The sequence below is a fragment of the Taurulus bubalis genome, assembly GCF_910589615.1.
Source record: "Taurulus bubalis genome assembly, chromosome: 6".
NCBI lineage: Eukaryota > Metazoa > Chordata > Actinopteri > Perciformes > Cottidae > Taurulus > Taurulus bubalis.
The window spans coordinates 9,735,689-9,754,327 of record NC_136594.1 but is presented as its reverse complement, the minus strand read 5'-3'; the positions used below and the strand labels follow the sequence as shown (position 1 = coordinate 9,754,327).

General features: G+C 41.9%; 1 protein-coding gene across 1 annotated transcript in view; it reads right to left on the bottom strand.

The window, feature by feature from the left end:
- Positions 1–18,170, bottom strand: part of frem3 (Fras1 related extracellular matrix 3) — a gene marked incomplete at its 5' end in the record, with an annotated part of 29,909 nt that extends 11,739 nt beyond the window's left edge. Inside the window, 5 exons of the mRNA XM_079219440.1 lie at positions 66–191; positions 332–562; positions 1,247–1,393; positions 12,210–12,299; positions 13,142–18,170. Coding sequence (XP_079075566.1) covers positions 66–191; positions 332–562; positions 1,247–1,393; positions 12,210–12,299; positions 13,142–18,170 — 5,623 coding nt within the window. The remainder of the gene's footprint in view (positions 1–65; positions 192–331; positions 563–1,246; positions 1,394–12,209; positions 12,300–13,141) is intronic.
- Between the last annotated feature and the right edge of the window lie 469 nt (positions 18,171–18,639).

The window sequence follows — 18,639 nt, the reverse complement described above, 5'->3', positions numbered from 1 at the left end:
CTCGGAGCATGAAGTCATAGGAATTAACGTAAACAACAACAAAACAAGCAGCAGGTTGATCTCACCTTGCTGAGTGAAACAGACAACCATGAGTTCCTGGCTGGCATCTCCTGATCGCCGCACCGGCACTAACAGCTCTCCAACATCCTCCTCAATCTTGAACTCTGCTTGAGGAATGTAGACAGTCGATTCTATTTTGGAAGAGAAACACAGACGATGAGTATCAGAACTGATTTAATTTAATGATACATCTATTTACGTCTTTTCATTTTAAATGCAGCATTTATGGTGGTAAGGCTTTGTTCAAACTAATTGATTATCAGATTCCTACCATCTCCAGGATCCACAATCTCGACCGTTGCAGTGTCTGGAAACTCCAGCACAGCCATGACTGGCTCTGATAGCTGTATCTGGAATGTCTCTGAGGTCTCAAATTCCTGATCTGTGAAGATCTTCACCTTCCAGGTTGCTGTAGTCTGACCGGGGTTGAACTGGACCTGTTTCTGTGCTTTGCCACGGAAGTCTTTTTCCTTCTCAGCTGTTCCATCCTTCGTGTCAATACCTAAGGAGAGGGTTGTACATGTTTTGATCTTTAAATTAAATGAGATTAATTTGTTGATTGGATTCTGTCTGATCATGTCAAAACCACAGAAGTCAATGTACATGTATAATTTTTACAACAAACTTCTTGCGTTTTTAAAACCTGCGTCTGTTATGTTATTTATGATTGTGTGTTTGTTCCTTTAAAAAGATTTCCTCTTCAAAGACAGCCGCGTATACATGGACATATGTTGTCATAAATCTGTTGCATGCCATTGTGATGCAGGCAAACAAAGCAGCATGTTGACATTTCCTTGTAACCGTTATGAGGAAAGGTTGCACTGTTTGTGCTTTCAATCAGGTCTCTTTAACACAAGAGAGGAAATGGAGCACCAGGCAAACAAGAGCACAATTGATTTACACCTTTAGGGACAAAACATTGTTGTTAGTGTTGAAGTGTTGGGATAAACTGAGTACATTCTGCACCTTAACACGAATCTGCAGATATTTTAAGTGCTCATGTTTTATAGCAAGACTGGCCCTTTAAATGGCACATTACATATTACAGTCTTACAGGGACAATACTTCTTTAAAACAAAAATCATTCTTTGTTAAATTGGTTCAATTGGAAATGCTATGCTGATTCTTAACAGGAAATACAAGTAAAAAGGAAGAAACAGCAAACATAAAGACTGTCAACACTTACTGACAAAGGAGGTTTCTCCCAGGTATCCTCTGCGTTTGAGTGTCACCTCCAGGAATTTTGCGTCCTCATCCACTAAATAGTATTCTCTTTCCAGAGAGATCCAGGCCCAGTTAAGCCTGAATGGCTGAGGCTTTAGTTTGTTTCCACCTAAAGATAGAAAAAAAGCTTATTGCACCAATACTTCATTTGAAAGACCTTCTCCACAGCACAGTACAATGAAGAAACAATCTATTTTGTTCACATTTAAAACCGCTGAGGCATATAAACTGCAATCTGCTCTGGGCTCAGGGATGAAAGGAATCAAGGGGGCATTTTAATTTTGGGAAGGGAAACATGATAACTTAATCCCAGGGCTTCCCTAAACCTCACTTCACTTGGCCTCAAGAAGAGTTGCCTTACTTCTCATTTCCTCTGATTCTCATCCACCTCTACCTAATGCTGTTTGGTATTCTTGATCCTAAACGGGGCACGTACAAACATATATATACATACAAACATATATATGGTCTTCTTATGGAAAGATTCTGTCACAGTTTAATTTCTTTAATGAGCTGGCCTCTTGCAAATCTGCATCACCCCATCATGTCCACCCTCCGCTGCTCTCCCTAAATGGGAGCATTGAGGTTTCTTTTTGCTCTAATGATGACCGCAAAGACATACTTCTGGTTTTGCCAAATAAACTCAACTTGGACCAACACTTTTTGATCTTGATTTCATATCTCTTTATCATGTGAAATAAGCTTTGCTCATAAAAGACTAATCTAAAATCACTCTAAGCACAGAGTCACCTGACGCTGATCCACACATTTAGACCCAATCCTGTCCTTAATCCATACTATCTCATGACTCATGTAATCCCTCAAACTGTCAACTCAGTTTTGTCTGCTATATAATCTGAAAGTTATTTTTAGCAGCAGCAAAAGGCCCTAATGGCTTATCCTTCAGTGAGAAGAGCCTGGTGACCTGTGACTTTTGATGTGAAATGGGTCAAGCTCGGTGGGTTCTATGGATCAGGGAGGTTAGGGCGGGCTGTCTCTCTTTAGTCTTGCACGGCTGGTCACACTGGCCCTACTGACCTAACCCTGTTTAAGACGCTTAAAAGAGTTAGGGAACTTCGTTGGGTCAGATGAAACATTCAGCAGTTTGGTGGAAGAGCTTTACATTTTAAAAAACAAATGTGATTCATCCAATGTGATACACGTCTCAGAAATGATCAAACAAACGGTGACCAAAACATCGTTACAGCTTGACTAAAAAAGTACACAAGAACAATGGTTAGGAGCTCCTGCCTGTCCACACAATAAACCAGCACTGAGCTCAGATTTGCCTCAGTGACAAAGAAAGAGGCTGCCGTTTTTATGCTATGTGGCTGGGGACAATGAAAAAACAGCAGGTTGAGAGTGGGGTATTCACGATGGTAAGGGGGGGCCACTTCCTCCCACCCACATTTCAACCCAGATGTCTAACCAGGTTGAGTCACAACTGGGGCAAACCACACTCACAGAAGCATGTTCAGATGATCCTTATCGCACGCAAGTGGAATAATTGGGACAATGACAGTCCTCCATCACATCTCTATTGATATGAATGGACGGCTGTAAGATGAATTAAATAACTTTAAGGGTTGGGTAGTGCCCGACCAGATGTTCATTATGAGGAATTCATTAACAACGTCGGCCTCAGGCGGTTACCTCCGGGCAGCCATTGTCACTTGTTAAAGAAGAAAATTAAGATTTCACAGGCCACAACTTGGTTTCCCTTGTTCTTTAAACACCAGTTGGTTTTCTAATACCTGGAACAATCACGGAAACGTCCACAACTCCAGTAAATAGGACGGACCTTAGATACAACTTTGCAGTGGGAGATATTTCTTGTTCATTTAACGTTAGCTCATAGGACCTACTGGTTCAGCTATAAGCCAGAAAGCTAACGTTAAGCTAGCAAGATTTCACAGTTAACAACATTGCGCTCGGTTAAGAAACTAAAGTAAATGTAAAGTAAAGTATGTTTGACAACAAGACTAGCTGAGGTTAGCTAACCGGCAAAAAACACTCCCCAAATCATTGTCGAGATTTTAACGGAATCTTAATTAGCATAAAGCTAACGTTATGATAGCAAGATTCAAGGTCAATAACTATTGACCGTTGACAACCGGTAAATATAATGTCTTTCACAAGAAGACTAGCTAGCTGTACAGCCATGCCACTGTCCCAAGATTGCGGAGAGGTTGGCATTCAGCTGCATGACAGAGATGTGTTGGGGGGGCTTATGAGAGCCGTTCCAGGTGAGTTGATTGATATGGCTGGAGCTCAGTTGTCTAATCAGTCCCTCCATAAAAGGTACATGGTTTGTGAAACACAGCTTACTGTTGCAGTGGTCTTTATGTTGGGGAACCCACGGTGACAACGGGCACGCTTTTTTTGTAGCCAGCACATTCATTTAGAACGGTGCGCAGGCAGTTTAACTGATATTACGTAATAGTTGTTCATTATCAAGAATAAACAAACACCCTGCAGCCAATCAGCCACCTTCCACACACAGGCAGTCACACGAATACACAAGCTCCAATGGGGAAGCCCACGCACGTAAAGGCAGCCAACATGGCGCAGCAGAGCCCAGTGGGTGCAGCTACCATCCACCAGGCTCTGTGCTCAAGTTTCCAACATTCACGGCTAAAAATACAGGAAACATGTATTGTATCTGTTTTTTTGCTTGCCCCAGATTATTAAGTTGTTTATACCGTACATGCGTAAAATAACAAATAAAAGAAAACATTATGACTTTGTGGTAAATATATATGACCAATACAATTTATGCTCAATCTGCATTGTTTCACATGTTCTGAACCTGTTAAACCAAGAAGAAATCAAATCCTCATCTCGATTAGAAAACTCCTTGTGTCCAAAACGAAAAAGAATAAAGTCTTTGACAAACTTCAATTATCAGATTGTTTCTGTGCCGGAAAAGTTTGTCCTGGCAGCCGGCCCTATGTGGAGCTGATATGAGGAGAAGCTTAGTCAGTGGCTATCAACGAGGATTATCAAATGAACACGGCAGAGACAAAAAGCTGCCTCTGTTTTGGCGTTAAGCAATCAGACAGCTTTGGGTTTCTGCATCGGGACAAATAGTAAAACAATGGAGTTTTTATGAATGAGAAAAGAACACCGTATTTACAACTGTATTTTATGGACTATATTATGCTGAATAACAGAAAAATAACAAAGCACACAACAACTGTGGATTTAAAGAGATTCAGAAAATACTGTACTATACTTGTTTTTCATTGTTATGTTGATGTACATGTTTTGTCCTCCTTAAACTATTTTTAGTTGTAGTTATTTTTATTGTAAAGATTCCAAAATATTGTCCAGAATAATACGAACACTGACCAGATTGAACTGTAAAAAGTGCTACCTGATATGTGCTTGCGAACTAGAGGCACAGGTGTAACATGACATGTGAAATGCTGCAAAGGTATTGCACCATTGGCCATTGTATGAAACATTGTTCTTGACATTTAATTGACTGTACAGTATTTATAATAAGGAAAGAAGACATGTTGTTAGCACAGGATCTCTTACTGAAAATATTCCTGAGCTTTCAGCCATATCTACGATCTCAAATAATGTTTCCCGTTTTCATTAATACGCGAATAATCTTCCAAACTGAATAAATACACACATATATACAACTGAATAAATAAGTACACGTAGTCAGTATTGTCCAGAATAACCACTGCATTGTTCAAAACACCAGTTTCCTATCCTTAGTTCTTCCTCAGCCTTCCCAATTAATATAACGTATCATTCACTGTTACCTCAATCAAAGGCACATGGGAACATAACCTCAGATGGCGTCAAAACTATTTGAATAGTTTTCTGGCTGAAGCAAAGATCTCACTCTGTCTCCCTGTCTTTGTCCGTCTATCTGTGGCACTCTTCCTTCCCGCCAGACTCCCAGATTATGTGGAGCAGAGTGACAGCTGTACTCCACGAACCTCCTCCCCCCTCCACCTTCCCCTTCCTCCCTGTGTCGGCTTTGTTCGCTGAGGGGACGGACAACGGAGAGGGACAGCAGGCCACAGTCTGGGTGGGCCAGAAACACCACCATGGCATGCCTCCCTGCCTGCCTCCACATTGTTCACACCGGTGTTGGAGAGGGGAAGCTCCTTTTCTCTGACTTCTTTTGTACATGTTGTCAGACACTGAGGCTGGAGCTGGCATGAGTCTCAAGAAAATCAAGAAATAAGCTTCCCAGCAGGGTTATCCTATATGGGGACAGCTAGAGCACCCAGACAGAGATGAACATGGTTTCAATGTGCTCAAAATAGATCAGGTAAAAGCCTGTGAAAAAAAATAGTTGCCAACATAAAAGTCAATCGGATTTTGGACATGACAGATGGCCTAATTTATGACATTGTTTATGACACATACTATATTAGACTGGCTATCGAATCCAATACATACAGTAGCTGCCTGGCTCAGCTCACATTTCCATTCGCTTTTCAAACTGACATTCAGCATAATTTTGGCTGGGATGTAAAGTTTTATAGCCCTCACGTGTTTCCAAATGCCCCTGTTGGCAGCTATTTCATAAATTTGTTTCAGTGTGATTGATGCTAATCACCAGCAAGGGCAGGGAATGAATATTAAAGAAGTTTGATAATGTTTTCCTGTTTTAGGATCTGAGGGAGAGCAACTGGACCCTCACCAAACCTTCATTAAAAGCTGCTTGACTTATTTCAGTGCAGTGAGTCACATAGTGGCCTGCTACAATGTGGCACATGTAGGTATTTTGTTGCAGTATTGAACTAAAAGTCTAAAAGTCAGCGTCAGAAATCACAAAACTGTACAATTGGGAAATATTTTGGATGTAGCATGGCAGAATGACTCAGCGAAAGAGTGTTTTTTATAGAAAAAAGTATCCAATATCCTGTCTCAGCAAAAAAAAACATCAAGTCATAAACAGGACATTATAGCCTGTGATTTCCCCTGCACCTGTGTCCTTTAACAGAACATTCTTCATCAGCTCATATTTACACAGCGGTGTTGCCTGCACCATACATAGATGCAGCGGGAGAGTCGGTCAGGCTGGAGATATCTCCAGACAGGAAGGTCAATATGAGGCTTTAACGTTCACCAGCATGATGCAAGGAGGAGCAACCGTCTAAGAATATCCTCATCAGGTGACAAGCATCGCCATTATTACATTTCCTCATTAATCATCCTGTTGATATAAATACTGGGGAGGTTCCAGTCAGCTATGCTGGGTATTTAAATGTTGCTGTCTTTTTTAGTTTGTTAGATCATGGAGATGGATTCAGATGAATGTTTCTTTATTTTGATTCTTTAACATTTTAAGAAGAGACATTTTTCAAATAGTGAAAGCTATAGCTTCCTCTCTGCTTTCCAAGGAATACTTGTTAGGAATGCTGCATGATTATATGTATTAATAACTCTTATCATTCCTTTCTGTACAGCAGCAGCATGTGCTGTAAATCGACACATCACAGTGGCTCGATTGCTGTTTCACTTCATGACAGTGAATTTATCTTCACAGGATGTTACAAATCATAATCTGACAGGACCTGAGAGCCATACCAGTGACCCTTGCTTGCCATATACTTGACATGGTGACACAGATGTTTACAACACTTTGGAGAAATCTAATCACAGAAGAGATGTGATACTGGGAATATACAGCTTTTGTCAAACTATGATGTGCAGAATGATGAACAAGGATGCAAGGAAAGCAGCTTTGGGCTAAACGTCAACATGTTAACATATTCCTATTGACAATACTAGCATGTTGATGTTCGCAAGTGTTATGTTGATCATGTTCCCTAGCTTGGTTAAGCGTATTAGCGCGCTTACATCCAAGTACCTGCAACTGATGCGGATGGGAATGTCTTTAGTTCTGGTAGTATTGTTATTGAAGTTATTGAAATTCATATTTACACCCGCTGCCACCATATGAAAAGTTAAGAAATGACTTAATAGATATAATACTTAGATATTATAATTCATTATTTCATAACAATCCATCGAATAATTGTTGAAGGCATTTCAGTGAAAACCGCAATTGTCAACCTCATGGTGTAGCAAGACGAAGGGTCATGGTATCCCCAAAATCAGCGAGCTACGTCCTCTAGTCATTATGGATGTCTTTACAAAATCAAATCCAAAAGTGGTGAACCGGCAGACAATCTGACAGAACGACATTGCCATCCCGAGAGCCACGCTGCTATCATGTCTAAAAAGAAAAGGAGAAGGAAAGCTGTGCGAGTCAACGGCAGCTTGGCTAGGGACAGTGACAGCATTGCCATATGAGAGCAGATAAGAATAACCGCAGTAGCCATAGATCATAACTCCCCACCCTTCCAGCCCTCGAAACACCATAAATTAAGGCCGAAGAAAAGGGACAAAGATGGGAAAGAAAAGCAGTGAACAAGGCGATACCATGGCTCATTGAAAGGGATATGGGGGAAACCTGAGAAGAAAGAAGGGGGAAAGAAATAGAGAAGAGGTCAAGAAGATGAACATGATATAGAAAAATAATAGTAATACCATGAAGGGGTCTTAGAGGAGGGGGCCCCAACTGTGGCACCATTAGCCAGTAAATCTCCTGGTGACTGTTGACACGGGTGACATGTAAGATCCCAAAACACAGTTAGGAAGTAAGGGTGTAACACGCTGAGTCAGCATGCCATCCTGCTGTATAACAGAGTACAACCACAAATTCACCAGACAAACATATGCACATTTTGTAGCTTGTTTTTGTTTATTTTTCCTTTCTCGGTATCGTTGCACCCTCTGGGGAAGTGCCCCTCCATCAGGCACCTCTGCAGTGGAAGTCTGCAGGTTATCGGGCTATCTGAGATTGGGTTGGATTTCTGCGGAGCTGAGAGTGGGCTGACGGAGGGCTTTGAAAGGGGATCCCTCTGGAGCCTTCCCTCTCACGTACACACCTGTCTGCTCGGGATACCACTTCACTTCCAGCCCTTGCTCTGTCTGTGGCCCTGGAGTCTGGAGTCTCCAAGGAAGTGCATTCCTCTCCCGGCCCTGAATGATCACATAACACTCAACCTACTCAGGTCTATGATTTCTCTCCAGGGCTGGAAGACTATATTGTTGTTATTGGAAAAAGCACATAGGGCGAGTCAACTTATCTGAATGTAGTTCTCTCTATATTCTCTTCTGTCAATCTGTTGAGTTTGACTAGTACTGCTATGAAATCTGAGGCGATCTTGCACCTATAAGATTGGCAAGCAGAGGGAGTATTTCTGAAGACCGATACACTACAAAGTCAAAAGATCTGACAAGTATTATCCGAGGCCATAGACTAAGAAATTAACAGAAACCTACAGACGTCTCTGCACGTCTGACAGTAATTAAGAGCTTCTTCGCTTAACCAGTGGCTCCCTGCGCCCATTCGTGATGGACAAGGGTAAATGTGAGTTGTGTATCCACTTGTAAAAACTAGTATTTATTGCCTCAGTGTCTCACACTTTGAATAGCTTTAGGGGGTTTCTGACCTGCTCACTTGTAGGTTATTGCTTTGCTAATATAAATTCCCGGCAGATATAAAGAATGACCCAAGTTGAACTACAGTTTGTTTTTGAGGTCACTGCCACAGGACAGTCACATTTGTTTTCAGAATTGTTTTGAGAGAATCCATCTGCTTTTCTACCATGTGAATAATTTAGTAAAATTATGCAGCTTTTTTGGGGTCATTGTTGAAAATTACATCTCCAGTCAAAGGAAGACAACGCAGCAAGGTTTGCTTTACAGGATGAAGCAAAAATAAAATAAGCATCTGTGAATGGATAGTTTATTCGTTCTATATATACTGTCTCATACAGTATATTCCAGTGCACAATGGGAGGATATGTTTGACTTAATTCAGTAGTTTAGTCGTACACAACACACAAACATGTGAGCACACATCGCAGTCTGCGTTTTAGCTTCCTCCAGTTCACACATTGTTTCTCTGCTTTGGTCACGTGAATGATTTATGCACCTCTGACACATTTCTTCAAAGAGGTGACAGGCCAAAAAGCCTACTTGATTTGTCCTGACTTGATTAGAGCTACACTGACTTTCTCCCCAGGAGTTTGGAATTTAACTGCTGACCAGCAGGTCTCCTGATGCGACACTGAACATCCACTCCTGACCTCTCACTAAGGCACACTTCAGTTGTGCATGGTCCCATACACACACATACACACAGTATTGCTACTTCAGACACAGCACTTTTAAGCCTCTAAGATTAAGATCTTGATGTATCTGCATACACAGAGCATACACAGAGTTGCAGAAACAGACACGTGACATGCAACATTTGAGCCTTATAAGGTATACCAAACTGCTACACTACTCCATGAGGATGTGTTAATGATCTGGACTGTGTTTATTTGTGTGTGTATTCTTGACTTGGGAAGAAGCATCAGTGCAATGCATGTAGTGGCAGGTACCTTTTAAAGGCTGCTAAGACCCTTAAGCAGCTGCCCATATCAGTGCATCTCAGGGGAATTTCCTAACGTGAGGTCACACTCAAACTGTTAAATACAAGAAATTACTGAGCTGGATCATTTTGAAAAGGCTAAATGTCAAGGAAACAAAATCATTAAGCAATTCTGCATAAAACGTGGCTGTGTATGGAGGAGGTTTACATCACATAAGATAATTTTGGGCAATCTGTTTGGATCAAGTACTAGCTTACTCTACTGTCTCTTTTGTCAAACTAATCGCTGAGTGTGTTTCCAAAAAAGAACAAAGAATTTGTTTTTTTTGGGATTAATTCCAAACTTTTGAATTGTAATGAATATATTGTATGTCATGTAATCATTTGTCATTTGTGTTTGAGCAAACAATTCAGTTCAACTTTGAAAGATAGGTAATTCAGTTCCATTCAAATGTTAAGATTAAAAAAAGGGTGTGCTGACAGAGACCAGTTTCAGGGGATAATCTTGGGTGCACATCTCTAATGACCGGGAGGTTTGCTTCCCACACAAACAGCTCACCTACTTAGATTTATGAGCAGATAGGCTGACCATCAGCATGCTCTCTACCTGCATGCCCCTACATGTCCAGGATAACGCCACCTTCCCCCAGGAGTCCCCCCTCAACACTTCACATTAGTGATCCACCGGTTGGCTTAAATCGCTTGTATCTGTTATTTGATATTTTTCTGGGTGTGCCTGTATTTTTGTTTGTGCGTGTGTAACCATGTATGTGCATGGTGTTGAGGTTGCAGCTGAGCACTTGATAACTAGTTGATGTATTATGAGGAATTATATTTGTGCATGCTATTAATTACATGAATGTTGTGGCATAAGCTGTCTATTGCCTTTACATGTGAACCGTGGTCATGCAGAAACATGGTTTTGTTTAATGTTACATCCTGCACCACTGCACCTGGTTCACCTGAGTTGGCTGGAAGCTTAAACATTGTATGAAAGCAAACAGTAAAAGGGCTGTTGAGCTAATTGAAGACTTTGCGTTTCCTTCCTGTGGTTAAACCTCCACTTAAAGACAGAACAGCTAACCAGCTTTGCTTCAGGCAGATTAATAGCTCACAAATGTGAGTATAGAGAAACATTAATAACAATACTGGTGAACAGTATAGAACAAAGACTAATAATGGCTGTGTTATCTATTTAAATCAATGTCAGAGCTACTGTCCCTTAATATAAATGATCACCTACTTCACTTAAAGTCTGAGAGAAAATGTTAATTACTGGGAACCAGTTGAGGCTAATAAGAGGCTTCACTTTGCTGACAAAAAGACAGCAATTTGACAAAAAGAAACATCCTCCCAGTCCGGCTTTCTCAATGGCCCTGATGGTGATGGTGGTATTGCCAATAACACAGCCATCAATCCAGAATAATTATAGACTAAACTTTCCCTGCTGCATTGATTACATTTCCAAATCTTGTTTTGTATTTTATAGCTGATACTTAACGCAAAAGTCACCTGTTGCATTTGCTAAATGTATAATGCTGTTCATGTAAATCTATGCTGACAGGCCAGAGAGCTTATGCATTATATCGTCATGTCTGTTCCATGCATATCTGGTTAATTTAAGAGAATTCTCTGGGTTTAACAGGAAGAGTACATGTTCACATATGTGTTAAATGAGAAGACAACTAGACTGTCATGTTATACCTGTAGACATTAATAATATTCTAAATTGAGGCTCATATAACTGGGGGCTAGAAGGAAATATAATATTTGGGTAATACAATAGTTAATGTAAACCAAAGTATATGAGTGAAGTGCTCGAGTAAGATGAGCAATGGAATTTGAAATGTAAAGTTCCATATTGAATGTTGTTGGCTTGTAAAGCAAAAAATAGAGACAAGAAAACATAATCTCCTCATTTGAATTCTATTAAATGCATTCAATGGATTATACAGAAAGTCCCGGGACTCCTACAATCGTCAACACACAAAATATTATTGCTTTTAAAATGTTTTTGACACACTATGGTGAGTTTACAAGGCCAAATCGAAACAGACAAATTACAGAAAGAAAATCTACCGGTAAACTAAAAAGCTTGTCATGGATACCTTTACATATTTCACAGTGTCCCTTCAAGAACAGGATGAAAGGGAGATATTTGAAAACTGAGAAAAATGCCCTGGGGAAAAGGATCCCATTGTTCCTTAACAATAAAGTTTAGAGCATGAGGTAGTCCCCTTTAACCCCTGTTCTTTAAACATGCGACCCATTTCCAGTGAGGCTTACAGAGATGGCGGCACTATACTAGGTGTCAGTCACGGTCAACTGCCTTAAGTCTTTGTGATGCAAACAGTTGAGAGATTGACGGAGAGCCGGAAGTATCAATTTTAAGAAGCTATTAAAAGAAAGATAAAGTCTGAGGACAGGCAACGGGTTCCTCAGTAATGGGCCCCAATTTGGTGTCAGTGCATACAAGTATGAAATATGAAAGAATTCCTACCGTTGTCTTCAACAGTGAAGTAGAAGATATCACTTGTGGCGTTGCTTCCATCCAACAGCACGTAACAGATCTTCATGTCATCAATATCAGCTGTTGGTATGACAAATATAGTGTTAGCTGAAAATGTTAGGAAAGATATTTGTACGACTAAGCCACTTTTACATGGTTTTAGTTACAACTCAGGCTGCAATTAAGTGTATATGGGCCACAGGAGACACAGAAGCATTTGTTTTAATCAAAGTTGAAATTTTTTTTTTTTTGTTATATATATCTATTTCAGAAATACAATCTACAGTTATTATTATGATTATTAGTATTACTATATTTTGAGTATAGTAAGTATTACAATCATACAATCAATTGTAAATTACAATATTTTCACTTATTTATTGCTACATAGTAATATTTAATTTACACTTATTAGATAGACCTAATATTGTTCATCAATAATTCATTATTTTGTAAGATTACTGCATATTTAGGTTACATGATAATGAAGCTAGAACAATATTAAATGACTATTTTGGCATTGATAACATTGACATTATAACCTAATAATGCTGATTTGGCTAACATGTTAGCAAACAGTTGCCCACCTACACATGAGTAAAGCTCATACTGTAACATAATCTAGCATTTAGCAGCTAAAGAGTCAGATATTTCGGGAGTTGGTGGAAACCAAAACAGAGCTATAAAGAAAGAGAATATTGAAATGAAACGCGACTCCAAGTGAATGCTAATGTTGCTTTGTATCTGCAGTAAGAGTGAACCAAAACAGCGTGCCATGAAACCAAAGCATTGAGTGAAAAATGAAGTTAGGGTTACTGCAGAGTCAGGTCATAAGTGACCTCTTTAATATTACATATGGTCATTGAATCCATGGCATAATACATTCTAAAACTTTGAGAGGAAATAGTGTTACATTGTCTTACCTTGTGAGAAAGTCTTGATGCTGTCATTGCCCAGGGCAGTGTTCATGATGAAGCCATGCAGAGGAGCCTTAGACACAATGTATTTCAGGACCTTCTGGGAACTGTCCCGGTCTTCTGATCGAAGGGCCTTGCTGGTGATCACGAAGCCCAGGTGGCTTGTTTGGAGGACCTTCAGTGAGGCAGCAGCTTTGTTAACCACAATCTGGGGCACACCGTTGTCCACAGTGTTGATGTGAATGGTCATCATCTGAGGCTTACGTGTCTCATAAACCGTGTCAGGAAAGACGTAAAAATCATTATGAGTGCCATCTGTGACAGTGAAGGAGAAGCTGTCTTCGCTGGTCTCAGTGCCATCGTGCTTATAGCTGATCAGGTTCTCGTTAAGGTCATGCTTGGAAAAGGCTGTGATTGGTTTGGTATTGTTAAAAAGCAGCTGCCCGTGCACTGGCACCTGGGTGACTATGAATCGCAATAGGTTGTCTGGGGTGTCCCGATCCTCCGCTGTCAACTCAAACGGTGTGATGAGCTTGTTTTCTCCCTCCTCCACAAACAGTTTGCTTATCGTCAAGACAGGTTTCTTATTATCTACATCAGTGATGGACACTCTGAAGGTACGGAAGACAGGATTGTAACCATCTGTCACCTCAAACTCAAAGCTGTCCATTTTCATCTCATCATCAGAGGTGTGGATGTAGTAGATCTTGTTGCCAGCAAGCTGCATTTGGGTGAAGGTGGAAATGGGAACACCTGGGTAGTCAGTGCTCTCTAAGTGGCCTCTAGTAGGGGCTCTTGTGATACTAAAGCTGAGGAATTCATCAGGACTGTTAATGTCAGTAGTGCTGAGGAGGTCAGTGGTAAGAGTTACTCTCCCTCCTTCTTTCAGAGTCACACCTTTGTTGATAACATCTGGAAAGACCATGTCAATGCTTCCAATGTTGATGTAAAAGTAACGATCAATAAGGGGATTGATGCCATCTGTGACGTCAAACTTCAACAGGTCACGGATTCCCTCCTGGCCTGTGTGTACATACTGGATGAGTTGTTTGTCAATTTCGTCCTGTGTGAAGTTCATCCCGAAGGTGATATTTCCTAAAACATTACCAAACTTGCTGATACGCTGAAGGTAGCCTTGGCCTGGGCCGTAACGCACAACATACGTTAGCTCTTTGTCTTCAGAGTCAAGATCTGTGGCTTTCAAAACCCGGTTGCTGATGACTTTTGTCTCTCCAATCTCAACATCAAGGCCATCATTTATAGTCATCCTTGGTGTCTCATCATCAACAGGAATAACCATGATAAGAACTGTTTTCTCCACTGTATGTTTCCCATCTGAGAGTCTGATCTCAAAGCTGTCCTCTTTGGTCTCTGAGTCATCGTGTTCATAGACAATGTTGGATGCCTCTTTGATCTGTTCCAAGTTGAATTTTTCCACGGGGATGGTGCCAGTGCTGAGCTGCTGAACTATTGTACCGTGTTTGGGGTTTTTGATGATCTCAAAGTTCAGCTCATCCCCAGGGATGTCAGCATCAGCCGCGTTCAGAATCGGAGTGTCAATAATCAAACTCATGCCCTCCATTACCAAAAACTCACGGATGAAAATCTCTGGCTTCTCATCATTGGCTGGAATGATGACTATAGGGAAGAAATGGCGTTCAGAGAAGTTAATACCATCTGAGCAACGGAAGGTGAAACGATCTTCCACGGGTTCAACTCCTTTATGGATGCTTTGGACATAGAAGATATGGCCGAGGGCAATGTCTTTAATGCTAAAGGCAGTGATGGCTGTCCCAGCCCTGGATTTTTCAGAGCCTGCAGCTGGGGAGATATTCTCCACATAACCAGATGTTGGTTGGACGATTATGGTGCAAAGGATATCATCCTTGTCAGTGTCGATATCCTCAGTTTGGATGTGGTCTAGGGTAATGACATTCTTCTCCCCTTCCAGTCCAACAAACTGCTCTCCAACACTGACACTAGGTGGAATGCTGTCAACAGGAAGGATGGTGACGTGAACTGTCACTCCTTGGATCTTGTTGCCGCCAAAAACCCACTGCTCTGACAAATCAGACAGAGTAAGGTTGAAGGAGTCGTATTCTTTGACTGGTCCGATTTCACCGGATGTGTGTGCATACACCACTGCCCCATTGATGATGTCTTCCTGGGTGAATCTCTCAGCTGGAGCACCATTAACTAGGATTTCACCCAGCCTGGGGGGCTTCTCAACAATGAAAGTGAGAATGAGGTCATCTGTGTCTTCATCACGGCCCTGAATGACATTACTTGTAATCTCTGTGGCACCGTTCTCTAGTACATCGATAGCTGCCCCTAACAGGCCGGCTGGGAGCATAATCATGGGGGTTTCGTCATCAACTGGCTCAATGGTGACCTTAATGCTGATGGGTACCTCATGAAAACCGTCACTGATCTCAATCTTTATGATGTCAATGAGGGTTTCCTCTCCACCGTGGATGTAAGTTAGGCGACCATTTGCAATGTCTTCAAGTACAAATGTTTCTCCGTTTGCCATGTCGATCCCCAGATACTGCAGCAGCCCGTACCGAGGAATCTGGGTCACGGTGAAGATGATATTTTCATCATCTGTATCTGTGTCTGTGGCATGCAGCTCTTTTCTAGTGATGATATATGTACTTCTTTCCATAACAGTGAACCCTGTGTTGGTTATAAGTGGGGGTTTGTTGTCCACTGGCTGGAGGAAAATGGTGAATAGTCCATCTAATGTGTTACCAGCAGTGTCTTCCACAATGAAGGTGAACTGAGCTACTTTTGGAGTGATGCCCAGTTCCTGGTCTGGAGGCTTGTATGCTACTTTGTGGTGATTAACCTGGGCCTGTGTGAACTCTGTAATTGCTGTGTCTGGGCTGTCAGTCAGCACAATTTCACCTAAGGGGGCTGGATTGTTCTCATCTGTGTCAGTTGGGGGCTTAATGATGGTGTACTTCAGGTCCCGGTCATCTGAATCTAAATCACTGTAACACAAGAAGTTCTTCTTGAAGTGTGTTAGCTCGTATTCCTGAACTGTCATGTGAAGGGAGGTGCCTGGAAAAAGTTCTGGAGCAAGGTCATCAACAGGATGGATTTTATTGGTGAAGATGTGTTCGCCAGATTGATTAGGAGGGTCATTGTCATCTTGGACCCGGAACACAAACTGATCAATCACAGTAGTAATGCTATGGGGTCCAACGTGACGGTAGAACAATTTTCCATCCAGAATATCCTGTTGAAACCATTCAGTTACCACCTGCTCAAACATCTCATCTGTCTCGCTGAACTTCCAGAGAGAAGGGTCAGAGGGAGGCTCCACTTGCCTCAGCAAGAGCTCCCCTACAGTTGAGTAGGGCTCCTCCAAGATAAACTTAATGGTGGAGTCTTCTGAATCAATATCTGTGGCGCTCAGGATGAAGGGAGAAATCTGCATGACTTCATTCTTAAATAGCACCAGACCGGTGTTAGCATTGATAATAGGTGGCTCATCATCAGTGGGAGCAATAGTGATAGGGAACAAAAACTCCACATTATTACTGCCATCAGTCATTCTAAAAATAATGTTGTCGCTATAGGTATCGCTGCCGTCATGCTGGTACACAACAATGCCGGCGTCTAGATCAGCAGGTGTAAAGAATTTCCTGCGAGCTCCGAGCACGGTTAGGTCTCCATGCTTTAAGCCGTCAACAACAGTTATTCTCACATCTTCCAGGTTATCCTCGTCACTAATCTCTAAATTCTGGGAGCTGGAGAGAGCTCTGGACTGCCCTTCAAACAATAGCTGCCCTGTATTTTTGGTCGCCACAGGAGCCAAGGTATTCATAGGCTTCACCACAATCATAAAAGCAAATGTATCAGACACAGCACCATCACTGTCTACAATTTCAAATTCTAGTTGGAAAATCCTCTCTACTTCTGAGTCCTCTGAAGGTGGCTTATATGCTATTTTAAGATCTTTGATGTCTCTCTGATAGAAAGAGGTGATAGGGAGGTTCTGATCATCTGTGCTGATGATATAGCCCTGCAGAGGGCTCAGAGGTGTAGTAATGTTGAAGATTAAATCATCCAGGTCAGATTCAACATCTTCAGCAGCCAGCATGTCATTTGTTATAGCTGTCATCACAAATTGATCAACTTCCATCATCATCATGGCGACAAAGCTGGGTTTAGGAGCAGTATTCTCTGCACCCTCTCTGATTCTAACCATTATTTGGAAATGCTCTTGCATTATGGTGTTGCCTTCGTTATCCTGCAGCTCTACCATCATTGGAATATAGTCTCTGTTTGGTGAGTTGGTTTTAGCTGTGTGCTTGTAGCGAATGCCTTGTTTCACAAACTCATCACAGTCAACCATTTGGCCATTTGAGGGGTTATTCAAAAGAGTGCCATACCTGGGAAGACCGCCAGCGCCGACCAGAGTGGCAATCTTACACTGTGTGACATCGTCCTCAAAGGAAAACTCCAGAGCCTTTTTGTCAATAGGGTTGCTGTCACCACTGAGCTTTTCAACATTTAGGGGCACGTTCCTGGTGAGGATCTCAAGCTGCTGGAAAACCACTTCCACTTCCAGCATGAAAGGAATGATAACTGTGTCCGTCTGGGAGTCATAACGAAGCTGCAGCTTCACACGATCCTTGCTGGGGCTCCGAGATCCAAAATGAGTGTATTTGACTTCATCTGGTCCAAATGAACAGGGGAACCTTTTCGGGGTCAACATCCCAGGTTTATGGGCCAGTGGGTCATTGTCCAAAACTGTGATGTGGCAGCGATCACCAGGCTGCACTTCTGTTACCAGGTCATTGACAGGGTCAAGAAACACAGACCTCCCTAAAGGCACCCTGATCCCATTGTTAGCGATAATGATGTTGTCTTCATTAGGTCCAGATCTGTGGTGATAAAAGTGAGCTGGATCAAACGGCTCTGCGTCTACTGAGGCAAAACAGAAGCTGAGAGAAAATGTCACAAGCAGGCATCTTAAAACGAGCCACTTTTGACAAAGTGGGGAACTTTGCAGACAACCAGCCATATCCACTGCTAGTTGCCTTGCAATGTATCTTACAAGTCAGCAGTAGCAGGCTGTCCCAAGGGGGGGAAAAAGCATAAAAAAAGAAAACTCTCCGCGTTGGTCTGGGCCTTGGAGTGTGTCCTCTGTGTCTCTCTCTGTTTCTGTGTGGCCACACAGAGACACAAGTGTGGTGAATGCTGCAAGGCTGTGCAGGTAATAATGAAACTGTAGACAGTGACAGGCGCAGGCCCCTCCTTCTGTCAGCGCAGGGAGGGAGCCTCCTGCCCCCATGGCTAATTTAAGAAAGACCATTGGACAAGACTGTGAAAGTGCTCCCTCCAACCAACACCCACCCTTCTCCCCTTCTCTCACCGAAAAAGGTGGGGGATACAATCCAGTGGAAAAACTAACCTAATTCAGTGGAGTTTGTGTGATCAAATGAATTGTCGCTTTCCGCATATTTTATTTAGGTTTGAACAAATTGGACAAT